Source organism: Trypanosoma cruzi, genomic scaffold (genome assembly GCF_000209065.1).
Source record: "Trypanosoma cruzi strain CL Brener 1047053516851 genomic scaffold, whole genome shotgun sequence".
NCBI lineage: Eukaryota > Euglenozoa > Kinetoplastea > Trypanosomatida > Trypanosomatidae > Trypanosoma > Trypanosoma cruzi.
The window spans coordinates 167,691-185,701 of NW_001849577.1; the positions used below are offsets into that span (position 1 = coordinate 167,691).

The 18,011-nt window shown below is 46.0% G+C and overlaps 8 protein-coding genes across 8 annotated transcripts, besides 15 other annotated features; all 8 read right to left on the reverse strand.

The window, feature by feature from the left end:
* Positions 1–11,469: a sequence feature (heterozygous, non-Esmeraldo-like haplotype).
* Positions 491–767: a mobile genetic element.
* Positions 913–4,686, reverse strand: Tc00.1047053510735.9 (hypothetical protein, conserved; the record flags this gene model as incomplete). The annotated part of the gene is made up of 1 exon (XM_803983.1): positions 913–4,686. One exon carries the CDS (start codon positions 4,684–4,686, stop codon positions 913–915), a length of 3,774 nt encoding a protein of 1,257 aa, XP_809076.1.
* Positions 4,843–4,879: a sequence feature (AT_rich).
* Positions 5,090–5,117: a microsatellite.
* Tc00.1047053510735.20 (hypothetical protein, conserved) lies at positions 5,158–6,192 on the reverse strand (the record flags this gene model as incomplete). Its single annotated transcript, XM_803976.1, has 1 exon — positions 5,158–6,192. The coding sequence occupies one exon, from the start codon at positions 6,190–6,192 to the stop codon at positions 5,158–5,160; it is 1,035 nt and encodes a 344-aa protein (XP_809069.1).
* Positions 6,688–6,728: a microsatellite.
* On the reverse strand, positions 6,763–8,547 carry Tc00.1047053510735.40 (hypothetical protein, conserved; the record flags this gene model as incomplete). Its single annotated transcript, XM_803977.1, has 1 exon — positions 6,763–8,547. The coding sequence occupies one exon, from the start codon at positions 8,545–8,547 to the stop codon at positions 6,763–6,765; it is 1,785 nt and encodes a 594-aa protein (XP_809070.1).
* Tc00.1047053510735.50 (hypothetical protein, conserved) lies at positions 8,960–10,558 on the reverse strand (the record flags this gene model as incomplete). Its single annotated transcript, XM_803978.1, has 1 exon — positions 8,960–10,558. One exon carries the CDS (start codon positions 10,556–10,558, stop codon positions 8,960–8,962), a length of 1,599 nt encoding a protein of 532 aa, XP_809071.1.
* Positions 10,868–10,889: a microsatellite.
* Positions 10,963–11,418, reverse strand: Tc00.1047053510735.60 (hypothetical protein, conserved; the record flags this gene model as incomplete). The annotated part of the gene is made up of 1 exon (XM_803979.1): positions 10,963–11,418. The coding sequence occupies one exon, from the start codon at positions 11,416–11,418 to the stop codon at positions 10,963–10,965; it is 456 nt and encodes a 151-aa protein (XP_809072.1).
* Positions 11,470–12,363: a sequence feature (areas merged during assembly that could not be assigned to a particular haplotype. This can correspond to areas where the two haplotypes were merged or to regions with more than two copies in the genome that were merged during assembly.).
* Positions 11,544–11,566: a sequence feature (AT_rich).
* Positions 11,706–11,734: a microsatellite.
* Positions 11,772–12,515, reverse strand: Tc00.1047053510735.70 (hypothetical protein, conserved; the record flags this gene model as incomplete). The annotated part of the gene is made up of 1 exon (XM_803980.1): positions 11,772–12,515. One exon carries the CDS (start codon positions 12,513–12,515, stop codon positions 11,772–11,774), a length of 744 nt encoding a protein of 247 aa, XP_809073.1.
* Positions 12,364–18,011: a sequence feature (heterozygous, non-Esmeraldo-like haplotype).
* Positions 12,589–12,615: a microsatellite.
* Positions 12,884–12,915: a microsatellite.
* Tc00.1047053510735.90 (hypothetical protein, conserved) lies at positions 13,316–16,522 on the reverse strand (the record flags this gene model as incomplete). The annotated part of the gene is made up of 1 exon (XM_803981.1): positions 13,316–16,522. The coding sequence occupies one exon, from the start codon at positions 16,520–16,522 to the stop codon at positions 13,316–13,318; it is 3,207 nt and encodes a 1,068-aa protein (XP_809074.1).
* Positions 16,702–16,760: a microsatellite.
* Positions 16,761–16,788: a microsatellite.
* Positions 17,083–17,120: a microsatellite.
* On the reverse strand, positions 17,205–18,011 carry Tc00.1047053510735.100 (hypothetical protein, conserved; the record flags this gene model as incomplete). Its single annotated transcript, XM_803982.1, has 1 exon — positions 17,205–18,011. A coding segment is annotated over one exon (807 nt), but the record flags the coding sequence as incomplete, so codon positions are not given.

Consider the following 18,011-nt stretch of genomic DNA (forward strand, 5'->3'; position numbering starts at 1 on the left):
GACTCGTCAGCCACCATCACCGTCGTTGGGTGGTAATTGAATAGCCAGCCGGTCCTGCTGCCGCTCTCCATTCCCTTCCATTCATCGGGCGCGACTGGCATGTGTTTCGTTCACTTAGTCATAAAAAAAAAAAAAAAAAACGCGCCATAAAAATATAAATCCACACGGCAAATTATTTCGTCTCATTTCCCCAAATTTGTTATCGCAGTGCCTTTTCGTGGTCAGTTAATAGACTCGGCAGACGAACAACACACACAAACACACAAGGGAGAGAGAGAGAAAACGGAATAATCCTCTGGGCTGCTGGCCGAATCCTGAGTTTATCAATAATAGAAAACCAAACCAGATAGGAATAAGAAAAGGGATGCATGGAATAAGAATGGATTCACCATACCCTCAAAGCTTAACAGCAAGTAAGTGTATATATTCCTATATCATCCGTTAGCCACAATTGTGACCCGTTCACTCTATTCGGATGGTATACATATATATTTATTTATTACTTACGATGTGGCAGACTTTGGGCTCCTCCAGCCACACGACCCCGCCGCAGGGTAAAGATCAAAAGGGGGCGGGCGGGACGGTAAAAATAAAAATAATTAACCGGTCGCTATCGGTTCCCCGCTCCTTCTAAAAGTCGTGGCATTCCAAGAATTCATACGGTAGAAAAGTGTCGTAAAGAAGTGCATATTCGTTTTACCCGGATGCATATATGCATTAATTAAGTTAGCCAGCTCTCCCGCAATCCTTCTCTTCACACAGCTCCTAAAAACAGAGAAAGAAACTTAAAAACCGGTCTCTTTTGAGTAATTTTAGTAAAAAAAAAAAAAAAAACGCGTTTTTCCACTCCTCCTTCGCTCTCTCTCTTTTCTTTTGGCTTTTGCGAGCATCCGTTTCCATCGCCAGCTAGTCTCACCATAAGCGAGCCAAACGAAGTGCCAGGGAAACTACAGTTAGACACAAACCGTACAAGGCAATGGTACCTTCCAGTGGTCGTCGTACAGAAACCAAGGAAGCCCACAATGCAAAAAAAAGCACAATCCTCGAACAAATTATCAATCCTCTATTAAATCGTGGATAAAAACGACTGATATCTCCAAGAGAGTATGATAATGGAATTTTTTTATCTGCACCTTCCTTTAATTTCAGTTTGTTTTCTATGAGGTTCTCCCCATTCCTTTTCTTTACTGCAGCTTCAGCATCCATTGTGGCAAAGTGACGCAGTGAGAAGTGCAACGTGCCATAAACGACACCCAATCCACCCTGAACCACCGTGAAAGCCAAGATGTGTTCTGGAAGGGTCTTGTATCTTTCACTATCCGCTAACACCACGGGCGAAACAATAAAGTAATTTCTCAAAACGAGCACTAACCCCTCAAAGTGAGCGGAAAAATGGAGCATCATGACGACCAGAAAGCACAACCAGCGATACTGAGGATTTCCAGGGGTAAAACGATGATGTGGAAAACACCATAACGCGGCATATGACAAGAAACAGGCAATTGTCGTTATAATGGAAATGTGCAACCATGGAATAGCTATGCGCAGGAAAATGGGGATGGACCAAAACAACACCAACCGCCAAGTAGGCACACTCGAGCGTAGGCGTATTTTAAAAAAAATGCGAAGTAGTAAAGACATCGGCCACATGATACACCAAAAACAAATTTCTACTACAATCAAAACAATTGCAAAAAAACTTGCACACACTATGTGCAACATGTGTTCCATTCGTAAATTACTAGGAACTACACTGTGCATGCGTATCCAGGAATACTTGCAAGCCTCATAGCGTGGAGGAAGAGCATAAAGAAATATTAAAGTCATTTTTTCTCGCATATCCATCATCGACGTAAGCTCCTCATCACTGCGTAGTGGAGGATCCTCGTTGAGACACACGGTTAATGCCTTGCGTGCCGCCGTATACCCAATATTCTCTAAGAGAATAGTAGCCAACAAAACCAACAAAAAAGGACTCACATTACAAAACCAATAACAAACTAATTTCGATAATGTTTTGCGTTCTCCAATAAAATGATTTGTGTAGAAACATGTGTATAAGGTAAAATAAAGAAGAACATAACAGCCTACAAACTTGCCCGAGACAGAGTATGTTGATAGCACAGCCATCCAACGCATTCTCCATCGCCCAAACCACCATACCCAGTAGCGGTGTTCATTCCAGCGAGGAGATGCACTCAATTCAAAATCCCCAAGATGAATTTTTGGCTGCTCTTCTGCAGATATCACGTACACCACGTAAACATTTGTCAAGTTAAATGGTACTGTAGAAAATGGGCGCCAGCTATAATTGAATGTGTGTCGTTCTTCCTCATATGGTCCAAAGAAGTACTGTTGCTGAGCCTCCGGTTCGTCCGGCGCCAGTCCCCCCGTGCCCCGAAATGCAATGCGAAACGAGCGGAAGGAACCACACAAGAGATGGGGGAAAACAGCTCTGTTATTGACATGAACAACCATTTCTGTCTCCAAGGAAACGCTGCAGATATTACGAACAAGAGCAAATCTCCCATGCTTTTCCACGGAGACACGTTCTTCTCCCTTAAAAGAGAAAAGATCATCATTTCGGGACGTATCATTTGACGTCCTCTGGCTTGATGGGTCAATCCTGTCGTGCTGAACAAAGGAAAAGTGCTTTTCAGACAGTTTCGCACGATCTACAAAAAAACAAAACTGCGGACGCACCCACTCCGGTGACTCTACACGACTTTTCTGCAGCACTTGAAAACTGATAGCTGTTAGTACCACCTCTCCAATTTTAGCAACACTGTCCTTCCGACGCGTGGGAAGGTGAAGTTTCGTCGCGGCACGTGCGCTAACATTCGCGAATGAAACTTTTCCCTTCTCCCCCGTATAAATAAAACGCAGCTCAGGAAAATAAACGTCTTCTGGAGGGTATGTTGTGGCCCCAATAAAAATTTGCAGCGCTTCCCACGACTCCGTGTCATCATCCTCTTCTGTAGGGATGTCCTGTAAATTCAATACATCATTACTTTGCACACAAATCTTCTTCATTTTGTTAAAAACATAAGATGTATTTCCCATACGATAAAATGTTTCATCGCTCCCTGCTTTTTTTACTTCACCCAGGGAAAGCAGAAATAAAAACTCATCATTGCGGTACGCATCAAGTGACTCGGGAAGAGTTTCCACCACCGTAGGGAATAGTCGATCTCTCGTGGAGGAAAAATTGGATTCAACGCCCAAAAAAACACTTGACTCCGAAGATAACGAAGCCCGTACCAAAGAATAAGCCCCAACATCCAACAGTTGAAGTGCAAACACAAGACCTCGATGACTAAGTGACACGCCACACCCACGTAGCTCCTCCGTGCATACATCTCGCCGTGCCGCATGAATATGAGCCAACTTCAGCATCCTTTGATGATCTTCCGAAGATGCACGGCGCCCTACGGAGCGCAATAAAAAAGAGCTCTGCGGTGGGACGATGTCTTCCAACGCACCCCCGTTTATGGTAACCATACTAATACGACTCACTCGAGCCGCTACTTCGTGCGAAGGAACTTCACTTAACTTCCAGAGAAGTTGGACAGGATCGGTGATGTTAAGGCTTTTGTTCCAGTCGTATGTAGAGGTAAAATTATATGCATAGGGGATAAGCGCCGCATCATGTACAAGCCGGTGAAACTTCACACATCCGGCGTCAAAAAGGAACGGTGGATAACGTACTGGCGGTCCAGCCATTGCCAATCCGGCGTATAACGTTGGATTTAAAATTGCTGCAAAGAGACCCACTTGGCCTCCTACCGATTCGGTCCAAATCCAAATACCTTCTTTTTGTATGCGTTCCACTTCTCGCCGTATCCGCTCCGTAGAAGAGAAACGACGAATCTGTTCTTTAGCTACATAACACACTCTATTCGACCCTTTTCGTTCATAACTTTGATGACTACACAAACTGTTCAGGTACTCGGACTCTGCAGCTGTCACGCTATTTGGGATTGGTGTTTGTTCACTGTCCTCCCTCCTCAAAGAGCCTGGAGCACGCATAAGCACCTCTCGGTAGTGATCCAGAAGGCTTTGCAAAAGAAAATGAACGCAGTAATTCAAAAAACGAGCCTCCTTCGCCATCAACAAACCACTTTGAGTATTCGACTCTTCTAAAAAGTCTACACCAAAAAGTTCTACCCCCAGAAGTGGTGTCCTTGCGATCACCATTTCCTCAGCCCGCCGTTGCAAATCCCTGGGAATTTCCTCCTCATCGGCAGGCATCTTCAACCCCTCACGCCTGTATAAACCAAATAACGCACGTTTCACTTCTTCTTGTGAACGAGCTGCGTTTTGATAGCGTTGCTTCAAAATCGACTCCCCAACAAATCGCCCAAGGGATCGCATGTCTCGGAAACAACCGGCATTACCGTGAACATAAACAGCAGGCACAGCAGGAAAACCGGGACGTTTTGGATCTCTATATCTATCCGCTTCAAAGTCATAATATCTCCACAGTTTGTAATATTCCTCAGTCGCAGGCTTTACGCTAACCTCTACAAAATGAGGATGCATCCTTGTGAGAATTGCCTGTAGACTGGTGCGACGTTGCATGCGAGCCCAATCGTATGCGGCAGGGGCAAAAATAGAGGTCATAGTAAAGAACATAACAAACACGAGAAATTTCGTGCCTGAAAACGTACACGGACATCTTGCCATTGCCCTATTTCCCTCCTTCCTATTATCCTCACCTTTTTATCCTTTGATTGGATCTTTATTCCTATTTTACAGTCTTCGTTTAAATTAAACAAATTGAAATCTTGCCTCTACTCTGCACGTAGAGAACAAAAAAAAAAGTTTCGCACACACACACACTAATAATAATAATAATAAACAAAAATAAGAAAAAAAAGGTCCATTTTGCATACAAGAAGTTTAAGCATGGTGTATACATACACATAAAGACCCTTATGCTCTCCTTCTTTCGTTTTGTCTCTCTCTATTTCTTTCCCACCGCGGTGGCTGTCACGGACATTCATTTCGCTCTTACTCCAACCCGTCCGCCCAATCTCCCCGGGGAGTTCAAACAGAGAGAGAGAGACACGGAGAGAGAGGGTGGGAAAAAAGCAAAAACAACAACAAAAACAAAATATATAAATATATGAGCACATTCCCATGACTCATAGACAGTTATAGACTATCTCTGGAGCGGCCCGAAGCGGATGCAATGTACACTTTTCCACCCGTCTTCTGCGCCTCCTCCTCAAGAATTCTCGTCTGACGCCACTTCAAAAATATCAATGCCGTAACGGTAATAATCTCCTCGTCCACCATAAAAAACATTATCCACAAGGAGAACCAAATCACCCAATACCGTAGCAGCGTATCCTTCACACGATCCCAAAATTCCATGGGCGGCGCTGGCTTTTGAATCCGACACTCCAATCTCAGATCCTTCTCCGAAACGGACATGGCAAAATCACCATCTTCAGAAAAACTAGAGATCGGCTCGGGCCCTGGGAACACAATAATTTTTTTCCAAAGCTTTCCCGAGTCTTCCTCGCGCATTTCGAAATTGCCATGCTCCTTTACGACAGGGATATCAAGCACCCGATGTACGTCTGCCTCTGTTTTGATATCATCTAGTGACAGTCCAAGTACAAACCACTGCCTCCCTGATGTTGGCGCAAAACGCATTCGGCCAAACAAACGCCGCTCTAAAAGAAGAAGATCGCCAAGCAATTTGTCCGACTCTGAAGTGGAGGTGCGTGATTCATAAAGTGTATTGTGAACAGTGCGGGTGATCGACGTATCGCGACGGACATCAAAGTTGTAGTGGTGTAGCACAAACCTCACGCTTTCACCCTTAAGAACACTGGTCCTGGAAGACCGTTGATAATACCCAGCAGCCATTATTGCTTCGTGCAACTGTAACCGCTGGAACGGATCGGTTACAAGAGGTTTATAAAGCTCAGCGCGATATGACGTGATGCACTCTTCCAATACTCGATCCAACTCCCGTTGCTTGTGAAAATTCGATATGTCAGCTAACAAATCAAACGCGGTCTCAAGCGGTGCCCTCCCAATCAGTGGCTCAGCCTCCATCACTGCCTTCTTGGCCGTCTCAAGATGTTCCCCGCTGACGAGCTGCGGCGCCTTCACGCTGTTAACAGGAACAAGCGCGGTAAATAAATGTACATGACAGAGAGGTGTTCGCCGCAGCATCCCTCCCTGTTTCTTTCCTTTCAATTGCCCTTCCAGCTTACGTCCCTCCCTCCTTTTTTTTTTTTTTTGGTTGTTGTTTGTTTCATGAGAACAGAAAGAAGTGGGTGTGGAGGCTATAGGGAAAAGAATAACAAGCAAGTCTCTGTTTGAGAGATGGCAAGAGATTGAAGGAAGGCTTCGCTAGCCTCGGGCATCGTCCATTCATCGAGCAGGAAGTCCTTCCTCATATAATATTCTTCGTTTCATTTCGGACGGTCACATCCCGTCGCACCGCACCTGTTTCTTGGCGCTCACTCCCTCGTGTCTCCCTCCTCCTCCTCGTTTCCCTCTTTTCTCTCGCACCTCTCGCGGTGGATAGAGCCGGGAAAAGAGAAAATATATCGCCGTTCGTGAGAGAAATCAGCAACGACAAAAAAGGGAGAAACACATATATTTGTATACATACATAAATAAGAAAATGGCCCATCAAAAAAAAAAAGTCCTAACACAAAGAACCACAAACACACACACACACACAAACAAACAAACAAACACACGAGCCAAGCCCAACGTCACAACTTCTCCTCGGTGTCAGTCCAAAGCAAAGAGGTAGCGGTTGTGAAACGCCACTCCAAATAGCCTCTCGGAACTCTTTGCAAAGCTGTATTCAACACGCCCTTCTTCTAGTTCCGGGTTATTGGTTTTGACTCCTGCTTCATCCTTCACCGTCTGGGGCGGAGACGCAGCCCCGGAATTCACTGCCTTTAACATTTTGTTGCTCTCGCTCGGCAGCGGCCTCTGTTCAAGTCCCAACTTGTCACGAATGTAGCGACTAATGGCATCGATCATGGAATCAGGAAATTTCTCGAGCATCTCATCAATGGAATCCCCCATGCGGGTTTTGTTTTCTAACCGCTGCAGCATGGCACGGAGTTGCTCCGGAGGGAGTTTTTCCAACTCCTCTTTTAGACTAGGAGGCATCATTCCTTCTTGAACAGCTACCAAATTTTCCACATAGCTTTTCCGCTCCCTCATGACATGTTCATCCTCTTCTCGCATCCGTTCCATGCGTATCCTGTGCTCTTCAAGTTCCTTTTCACGTTTCTCACGTGCCAGACGGTTTTCTTCCTCCTCAATTTCGGTCACGTCACGGTCGGCCTTCGTGGCAGGCTCGCTCGTCTCGTCCGGAAGTTTCACTAATAGTTGCATTTTAAGCATATGCGTCTTTCGAACAAACTTGGCGTTGGGTGCATCCTCGTCTATGGGGTAATCGAGCGGAATGCTCAAAAAGGGTGCACCATCTTCTGCGTCAACATAGCTGATCTCTATAGACCGGGGGGTAATTCGCACCTCCACCTCTGCAATTGACGTCACCGTCGGAATACAGACCTCTACGGCATAAGTGGCAGGAATATTTTCCCGAAAGTAGGGGTTAAGCACCGGCTTAGCATGCCGTGACCAATCGTAAATTCCCTCACCCTGCAACTTCACTAAGGAAGGGACAATTCTTTCCTCTTTTGAAGCTGCACTGGACGCCGCTGCTGCTGCTGCAGTTGTTGTTGTCGACGTCGCTGGAACCGCAGCTTGAGGAGAAGGAACAGCATCCGAGGCAATGGCGGGATTCGTCACCTCTTGTATGAGTTTTCCTGTGCCACTGCGGCCGCCTACCTTTGTTGGGGGCAATGCCGCGCTATTGTCCTTGGGAAGGCGAATCTCATCCCCCATGGCATTTGCCCCTTTGGGTGCGGTTGATAACCGAATCCGTTGCGGTTCTAAATCCCCCTTCACTTTAAAGTTCATGCCTCTGTACTCTTCATGATTCAGCGTGGGCTCACACTTCTGCTTGATCCAGTGGATACACAGTGAGACCACAAAGCAGCGGAATTCATGATCCTTGGAACACCGTTGAACAGTCGACGGATTCACAATGACATCGTACACTTTGCACGGCTTTCCGCTCTTGTCTGTACCCGGACGCGCCTGGCCACAACTCAGTGGAATCTTAAACTTTATCTCATCCGTCTTTTCATCTTCCTCCATTGGAATGGGTTCGGCAATACGCTCATGCTGGCATACATTGAGAAAGATCTTTCCACCTCCAGACGTGGTGCATTTGACGCAGAACCCCGGCTCTGGCAGGACATACATCCACTGACCGTTCTCATCGCTCTGAATTTCCTCCAGTTTACTCTTCATGGCGTTTCGGCTTTCCTCCTGAATCCTCATCTGGATTTCACGCAGCCACTTCTCTCGTCGCGGATCGCCCTCGGGGGGCATATCCCGAATATTTTCTTCGCCCCCCAGAGCTCGCTGGAAGAGCTCCATGAACTGCGGGTTCTTAAAGAGCGCTTCCCCTGCACTCTGCGCATCGGCCATCTAAAAGTGTGCTTGATCACCATTAGCGTCGTACATACAAGAAGAATCGCCATTGAAGCAAGAAATAAAAATAAAGCAGAAGGAAGTCAAAAAAAAGAAGAAAAAAAACGCGTTACGCCATCAGACCCACTTCCTTCCTGGAAGGGACGGCTGGAAAAAAAAAAACAGGAAGATCTCGCAATAACAATGACAAGAGCGAAAAAATGATATCAGACGCGTACAAAATTCCTTCGACAAAATCACGATTCAAACGCAAAAGTACACGCAAAAAAAAAAAAAATCGTAAAAAACTGCACCAACGGCTTGTCCCCCCTACCGGACACCTTCTAAGATCGCATGTAAATCCTTATTCACGCACTTGCCCAACATGCATCAATGTCAATCGAACAACAAGGGAGAAATCTCCCTCGTTTTAATTAATCGTTGGAAAGTTATAAGTTTCACGGAGATCTACAGGGTTCGGCATCCCATAGAAGGGCTTCTTGTTCTGCAGCACGGCGGACTCCGGGAATGCCAGAAGTTCCCGAAAGAAATGATCCACCGTGGGCGCAACGTAATGAGGCGTTTTGGTGACATGCTCTTCCAACCACTCAAGCTCTACATCATTCTCTGAAAGCGTACGCCGCGCGGCGGGGGCAAGACCGATGCCTGAAAGAACATGAACTGAAGTCCAGCGACCACCCCGCGCATTGGCACCAAGAATATCTGTTTCAAGATTATCACCCACCATGAAAATTGCACGGAGAGCCTTCGGATCCCAACCCAACTTCGCGCTCACCTCCTCCATTCGACGTTCTGCAAATGCGTAGGCTATCGTGCGCGGTTTTCCAAATGTGGTCACTTGTAGTCCATTTCCCGTAACACTCTCAAACACGGCAGATAACATTTCACGGAAGGCTCCTTGACCAAGTCGTGGTAGTGGGGCCTCCGTCGCCCACAACAAGTCGTCCGCTGAGAGAAAATAAGGCACACTCTGTGTGCTTGATATATAGCGTCCAACTTGTCCCCGTGGTGACAGCAGAACATCGAGCATGATCTGCACGTCACTAAAAACATCTTCTGGGTCGGTGAACTCAAAGATGGCCGCTATTTCCGGAAAGGCAACGCTACAAGGTTCACACTTCTTTAGATCACCCCATTTTTTATACGGCAACAACTCTGGATGTTCCGCCTGAAATTGAAGGACGGAGATGGCATGATCGAAGCCGTACATCTTCGCCACCTCTGCAGAGTGCGGATTGCCCACAACCAATACATTTTGATTCTTATACATGGGTGCAAGCAGCTGCATTGGAGTATGGGCCAGAAGAATTTGTGATGAATCAATTTCACATCCAACAAGCTGTGATAATTCCCTCGCCTTCTCTTCTTCCGATATCCCACCGCCATTCGTCATGAAAAGCAACGGAATACGCAACTCCGTCATCTTACGAATTGCGGTGTCTGAGCCTTCAATGAGTTTATGTGATCGGTAAACCACGCCGTCAATGTCGAGAACAATGCCAGCAGATCCATGCAAGGGCCACTGTGCCTGACCGCCACGGGGTTCAACGTAAGACTCATATCTGTATGGCAACTTTTGATGCAAATCTGCTCGCAACATCTCCCGCACCTCTGGAGAGTAACTCGCGTTATTTGCCGCAACACCTGATGACTGCAACATCATTTCATACTCGCCTAGTGCCGCCATCTGACTGCGTTCAAAATAAACAACTGGATTTGCCCCGTACGGAAGGAAGTTTCGTCGTTGATTCAAAACCAACTCATTGTGTGCATGAATTGCCTTGATGCGGTGCAATTCTGCGGGCGATGGCGCTTCCTCAACGGATTTTTTCTCCACCTCTTCATGACGTTCTTTTTCTTTTCGGTGCGTTTGAATTGGATTCGTACTTTGCATTAGACCCGAAAAAAATTCGTCCGCGGACTTGCCATCAAGCTCCCACGGGGGCACAAAACGTCGACGCAGTACTTCTGTGGGACGAATAAATCCCTTTGTCGCCAGTCGCTGCATCGCGACGACTCCTCCCACCACCCCACCTGCCCAATAATCTCCTATCCTTAAAATTTACTCTTCAAATTTGTCAATCTATGTCTCTTTGTCATTGCGAGTGATTGATTATTGCACACATGCGTGCATATGTGTGTGTGAAAGTGAGAAAAACACATGGATAGAAGCAACAAAAAACAACGTGATGAAAAGAGAAAAAAAAACTCACTTTTTTGTTATTGCCCTCTCCAGCCCCTCATTTTTTTGTGTGTGTCTATTTGTTTGCCCGATACAACAAAAACACTGTTGGCATCACGGGTTCCTCTCCCTTTCCACACACACACACACACACACAGAGGGAGAGGGAGAGAGACAGGCAGACAGAAAGGTTCCTTTTGATTTTGGGTGCTGAAGTTAAGGCAGTTGCGTTACATCTTCCTTTCGTGTTGTCTCCCGCCACGCACCTGTTTTACTTTGTATGCGTTGCCACTCACGGCCAAGGCGTGGTCGTATTTTCCGTTCATTTGCCGGACAAGTTCCGTCGACGGCAACTTTGCCTTCTCCTCAATCGCCTCCTTTACTGTAATCATCGCCTCCTCCACGGCACTGAGGAGAAGGACAAGTATTAAGAAAACCGCAAAACACACGTAGTTCGCCAGACTCATGTATTTTACCGTCTCCACAAAAGATACGAGCCGGATAGTATCAAAAAAAAAATTCGACGACGGTGGCAGTGACGCCAAGAAGCCCTCAGGAAGAAATGCCAAGATGGCAGAGACGAGACTGCCCCAACAGGTAAACAAAAATACCGCCAGGACAATCACACCGGCAATAAGGCCGCCAGCGATGGCCACAATACTCGCCGCCCCAGGCAGCTTCACCATCCTATGTTATTGTAGTAAAATACATGTAAGTCGAATTAGCCAATAAATTAGAAAAAAAAAAAAAGCAAATAATAATAATTTCAATAGATCCAAAGTGCACCAAAGGTCTAGAGCCACACACAGCCAAAAAAAAAAAAATAAATAAAATGTCCGTGTCTCCGATATCCAACTCCATGCACGTAATCCCCGTAACGACACCACATCCGAAGTAGGCATGGTGGTAAGAGAGGACAAAAAAAAAAAAAAAGGAAAAAGTCAAGATTTAATTTTTCAACAAATACAATCCCTTCTTTTTTTTTTCTTTTTTTCTTTTTTTACACAGAATATATATATATATATATAGGTCCCTCTTTTCAAATAAGACGTTTCGATTTTAGGTGCTGGTGAAAACCCTGAATGTAGTCTTGTGTACGTCGCGCCACTTCACGTTCCTCATCGTCCTTCGCCTTGGCCCCTAGCCACTCCGTCATGTCGGTTCCTCTTGCCTGACCCTGCAACATGCCGCGCTGCAACTCCACTCTGCGAACTTCGTTTCGTGACTCTGAAACGGCAATGGCACGTCGCTTCCAAAACTGCTCGTGGTACACATTAGCCTCCTGCTCTAGCCGAACAGGATCTTTTCGCCGCAGCACCTCAATGTCACTCAAAAGGTCTCGCGTACGTTGGTCAAGGAGGTTTTCTCCCAGCTGTGCCTGCACAACTGTCTGCAATTTTGATATGCGGTAACGTGCAAGCACTTGGGATCCGACAAAAAGAAATACGATACCGACAAACCACTTATGAAAATCGGTTATGAACCAATACCAAGAGGCTATATGATTCATCGGGTGAATATACACAGCCTTGGTGGTGTTGCTCAACACAACAATGTTTCGGCGTTTGCCCGGGGTACGGGGAGCCCCAAGAGCATCTGTTTCCGCATGCGTCTTCTCCTTCTCCTGAGACGTATTTTCCTCCTCCGACGATGACGCAGCCCCCTCTGCGCCTTGAGCGTAACTGCTCTGCATGCGGAAGGAAGGTGCAAAAGAGTCCACAAGGGCGAGAGCAGCGGCAGTGGTGGTGCGCAAGCCTCGGCCGAAAAACACACAGCGTCTCATTGATGCTTTGCTAACAAAACAGAAGTAACAGTAGACCACACGCACAACAATTTTAATTTCTCTTGCCGAATGCCAACAGAAACAACAACAACAACAACAAAAAGAAAACGGATTAATAGAATGATGCACGCATGCAGATATATGCGAATTCAACACAAATAATCAAAACTAGAACGAAACACAAATATTCAATTGGTCCTATTGCAGATCTGCAAAGCCGTTGCAAATATATACATACATGAAACCGCAAAGGAGTAACCGTAGGGGAAAAAACGCCCAGCTCCCATGCGAAAATACAACAACAACAAAAAAAAAATACCTCAAGAAATGGACGCAAATTCACCGATCATACATAATATAACATAAGAAAAAACAAAAAGAAAAACAAATCCAAAAACAATAATTTTTTTAAAAAAGCATATAGACAAAATGTACATATCACTACACCACGCTCTTCCTCTCCACTTTTTCACTGTTTTCCCTTGTCAATATGCCACAGACACAGTCACAACATTATAATGGGCATGAAGAGTGTGTTTCAAGAGAGGAGAAAATTACACAAATAATTCCACACCGTTACTCCCTTTATCTCCCCAAATCTTTCTCTTCTTTCTGTTTTTCCTCGTGTCATAGATCAGCCGTGCGCATGCGGCACAATACAACACACATTCAATGCGTAAAGTGCTCCCCATCATGATCATCAAAATAAAATCCTTTCACCCCCCTTCTTTATTATTATTATTTTCTCTTTTCATTTTCCACAGACCCCACGTAGCCCAAAATAGCATGACCCATTATTTTTATACCCCCAATAAATGCCGTTTGGATCGCCCGCTGCCTGGTGGTTTGGAATCACCTCGCATATGCGCAATGGTCGCGCGTAATTCCTGCAACTCCTCCTCCTTCTCACGCATTTTTCTCCTCAAGGAGTCGATGCCTTCCTCCGGGGAAAACCGGTGCGTGTACAACCTCTCCAACTCGTAATAATTGCACTCCTCCAAACGACACATAATATCTTCATCTGATATGGCTGGATCATGACGAAGGTCAAAAGAGGCATACAGACACGTCGCCTCATCATGGTATGTAAGATTTAAAACGTACTCCTCTGGTAGATGGCACGCGGCAGCAATACCGTGCACAAGTGCCTTTTCAAGCGCCTCAGGAGTCTCTGCGATAACCCGATCCCAACCGGAACCATCAAATTTCTTCCAGTGCCACGTGGTGTGGTGGGAATCCGTGATGCGGGGGCGCCACCGTTCATCGTGAATGAGGGCATCTTCCAAGGCATTAGCAGCAGTTTTCAGACAGGACTCCAACATTTTGGCGTCAGCAGCCTGCGCATCGCGTTCCTCCTGCATAGCCACACAGGAAGCTTTAATCTCGGCAATATACTCTCGAAGAGAGTGGAATGGGGCTTCTTTGTTCTCTATTCCCTCTGCCTCCAGCAGTTCATCCAACTGCCCATCGTATGTCGCAATGACACCCTGCAGTCTCGCAATCTCCTCCCGCAAACCGAGTTCCTCATTATCGGAACCACTCTTAATATATCCATTGGGGGTTGAACGCACAGACCCCGATATTGCCGCAATTTCATCTTGTAGTTTTTGAGCCGTTTTCTCAACTTCCACACGCTCCTGCATCTCCCGATCCAGCTCGGATCTCAGCACGGCATTTTCCTCCTCCAATGAATGGTTTTTCCTCTGTTCCTGCATAAGCATCTCGTGAATCAAATCGCGATCACGAACGGCCTCAACAAGACGATCCTTCAAAATAACAACATTATCTTCTTCCAATTCCCTCGATTCCACGGTGGCTTCCAAATTAGATATTCCTCTTGCCAGAGTGCTACTGCGAACAGGAAGACGATAGGACGTTGCCCCTTGAGATGACGTCGGATTTCTTGAAAAATGTCTCGGCGATGAGTCCGACGACAATTCAGTGGACATTGAACCACGAAGCGTCTTCAGCGCACGTTTGATCGCCCGTCGCTGCATTTCCTGTTGTTGGTATTCTCTCTCCTCACCATTGTATGCAAGCAAGTCTTCAAGAATCGTTATTGCCTTCACCTGACGCCTCTCACGATTAGAAAGGTCGTCACGCAGCAAATTCATCTCTCGAATGTAATCCTGACGCATGTCCGCAATTACAAGGTCTTTGGACTTTCTCATTTCGAGCAAAAGAAGTGCGGACCATCTCCGCGCCTCATTCGCAGCCAACTGCAATCGGCCAAGTTCCTCGTCACTTTGTAAGCTAACTTGTTGGAGCCGTATCGTGGACACTTCATCCGATATGTATTGAGCGGCTTCCAGTGACTGTCGCTTTGCTTCTTCCTGCATCCGCCATATTTCTTTCTCGTGGTTCATTTGAAGGGTGCGTAATTTGCCTCCCTCCTGTCGGAGCGCTTCTTCTAACTCCCGCACTCGATCTTCAGCGGCCGTAAGCCGCGTAGCATCCCTTTTGCTGTAGCGGTAGGAACTGGCGGCGAAATCGGTAGATCGAAGAAGTATTTTGTGTTGTGCCATGGTGTAGCGAACATGCTTCTCATAAAGCTGCTCCAATTCACGTACCAAAATGCGTTCGCGTTCAATTGACTGCTCATACAGCAATTTCGTCTGGTATACGGCATCACGCGACTGATTATGTCTTCGTTCTGGATAATCGGCTTCACTAAAAGAAGAACCAAATGGCAAACGTCTCTGCTTTCCAGATGCAGCGGAACGGATGCAGGCAAGACGATCTCGATGAATAGTCATGCTGTCAAGGGCAGAAATGGGGGAAGAAGTAGACGCAACAAACTTGCAGAATACAGACGAGCGTACGACAATTGTCGCCTCATCGCCTCGCGAAAAAGAAACTTGGCCAAGGTCTTGAAAGGACTGCAATGCGTAGCGTACATTTTCCTCATCGTATGGGTTACTGGCTGTCCTTGTAAGTTCTTTGGAGTTGGGATGTAGGCGCAGCTCCCTCTCATTCTGCATCGCCTCTTGACTCAACTCGGCCAAACGCATTTCTGTGGATTGAAGTTCCTTGCGACATTCATAGAGCTGAAGTTCGCATGTCACCCACTTTTGCATAAGTGCCGCAATGTGACTCGTTGCGTTCATGTGCAAATATGTAAAAAGAGGATTATTTAAAAACCGCTGCTTGATAAATTCGCATTGTGTCTCATCTAATCGAGACGCATCGGCTTCTGAGAGATTTTCATCAAAAGAATCAGAGCATAAAACTCGTCGCATGTGGTCCCACTCGTCTTCGGTTTTTTCCACTAGCAATTCTATACGGAGAAGTGAAAATGCCGCATTCACCGCCAATCGCAACTCATTTGGGGGTCTTGTCATCTGCCGCAGCACATTCCGCTCACCTCGAACGGCCAACCGTAGCGTTTCCCGAGCGGTTTCGGCAATCCTTTCGGCTTCCATAACCTTCTCCATGCACGGCCGTCGTGAAAGTTCGGCCTTTTCTTCCTCAATTTCCTCCATTCTTCGACGGACATCAATTTGTTCATGATCCTCATGTTTGCTCGCCCAAGTCGGGGGATCGCCTTGTGTATCGGGTGCAATTTTCCAGCACGCCAGGGAAACGAGAATGGGATCCTCACTCACGGTGCTGTTACGGTCAACATGTCCGATGGTATCGTCACTGCCATCTCCAGATGCAATAACCGTGCCAATAGACCAAGTCCATCTTCCGTCTTCTGAGACAAATTCATATCCGACCACGTCGCCCAACGCCAGGCATGAAGCACTATCTATGCGCTCCACGCGAAAGGATGCATCATCATTGATGGCTCTTTTATCATTTCCAAATAACCCAGAAAAGAATCTTTTTTCACCGCCACTGCCACCGCCGGAACCTTTACTTAGGGTTTCGTGTGCATCACGACTCCAGGAAGGCGAACTCGCCCCTAAACCGCGCGTCTCCTTCTTCGTCCAGCCGTATTCTTGTCTGCGATTCCGTAATGCGGCGTGGATGCTGGCTGGACTGTGGTAAGCGTCCTGTTTCATTCCGCCAGATTGCAATTGTCTCCTTTGCTTCACTCTCCTTGCTTTGATGGGATTTTGCCACAAATATTTATTCCCAGACACCCACCTGCGAGGGACACGGAAAGAATAGCAAAAAAAGCAAAAGAGATTGGGGTGATAGAAATATCATTCGTCTTCTTATGCCCGCATGCATGTATCCAAAGCAAATAAACAAACAAACAAACCTGAGAAGCAAAAAGTACACACATACAGACACACGTATATATATATATATATATATATATATAGACAGCCAAAAAAAAAAAAATACAGAGTATCACAACCACTCTCTATGTCATTAGTCCCCTAACGTGTGGGTAGTGGGGGGCAAGGGCTCACTCGTACAATGATAACGAGGACAGCAACTCGGGCCCCACCCCCCAATAATAATTTTCTTTTTTTGTTCTTCACGCACTAATTCCTTCGGTTGTTACAGAAGAAAAAAATGACAGGAGGGGGCACTCCACAAAAAATAAAAACAAAAACGCAAATAGATAAATACATATATCTTCTATGAAAGAGCCTCTCATCCACAACAGTGAAAAATAAAATAAAATAAAATAAAAAATAAAAAATAAAAATTTCCCAGTCCAAAAAGAGAAGATACAAGCACATATGTATATATGAATGTATGTATGTGTAATTGGTGTAACGGCACGTCTCACTAAAAGTAGGCGCTTGGTACTGTTGCTGTTTTTGTTAAGTTTGTCGTTGGTTTTTCCATAAATGAAGCTGTATTGGCTGTGGAGTTCGCATTGTCTCCACCATCATTAAAAAAACTTTTTGTGACGAACGCTTGATTCCTCGAATTCAACGCAACATTGACGGCCGTAGTATCCAAAGGATGACGCGTGCTTTTACCGTTTACCATTTGACTCCCGGACGTGGTAGGCAATTTTGCCAAACTATTAACAGAGAAACCTTCCGCCTCCGTCTCAAAATTATTTGCCGTTTTGTTGTTCACCGGATGTGGAAGATCATGTGAAGCCTTACTCAAATTTTTCGTTTCACCCACCAATGCTCCTTGAGGATTGCTGGCATTTCCATTTACTCCACGCTGGGAATGTACTTCTGGCAAACTAGAAGCATCCGTATACCCGTGAGATGGTAACCAACCCGCATTTCTTACGGTTGTGATGGCATTCTTATTAAGCTCGTGATAAATGTCATGTGAAGTGGACCCAAAACCGTTAATCGTTCCTACGCCAAGAGCACTGTTGACGTTATTCCCGGTGTTGTTGTTAGACATTATTGACCAGTGTCGTCCATTTATACTGGTGCTTCTCTGAAGATGGATGAGGGCATCTTGACTCTGCTTCAACTCCTGTGCAAGTTTCTCACGTGCAGCATCCGTCTTCTCTAACTGATCGCGAAGTTCGGTGTTTTTATTCAGAAGTACTCGCCCACGTTCTGCTGAAGATGCTAACTCATCTCTCAGTCGGGCAATAGCGTCCACCTTTTCTTGCAGTAG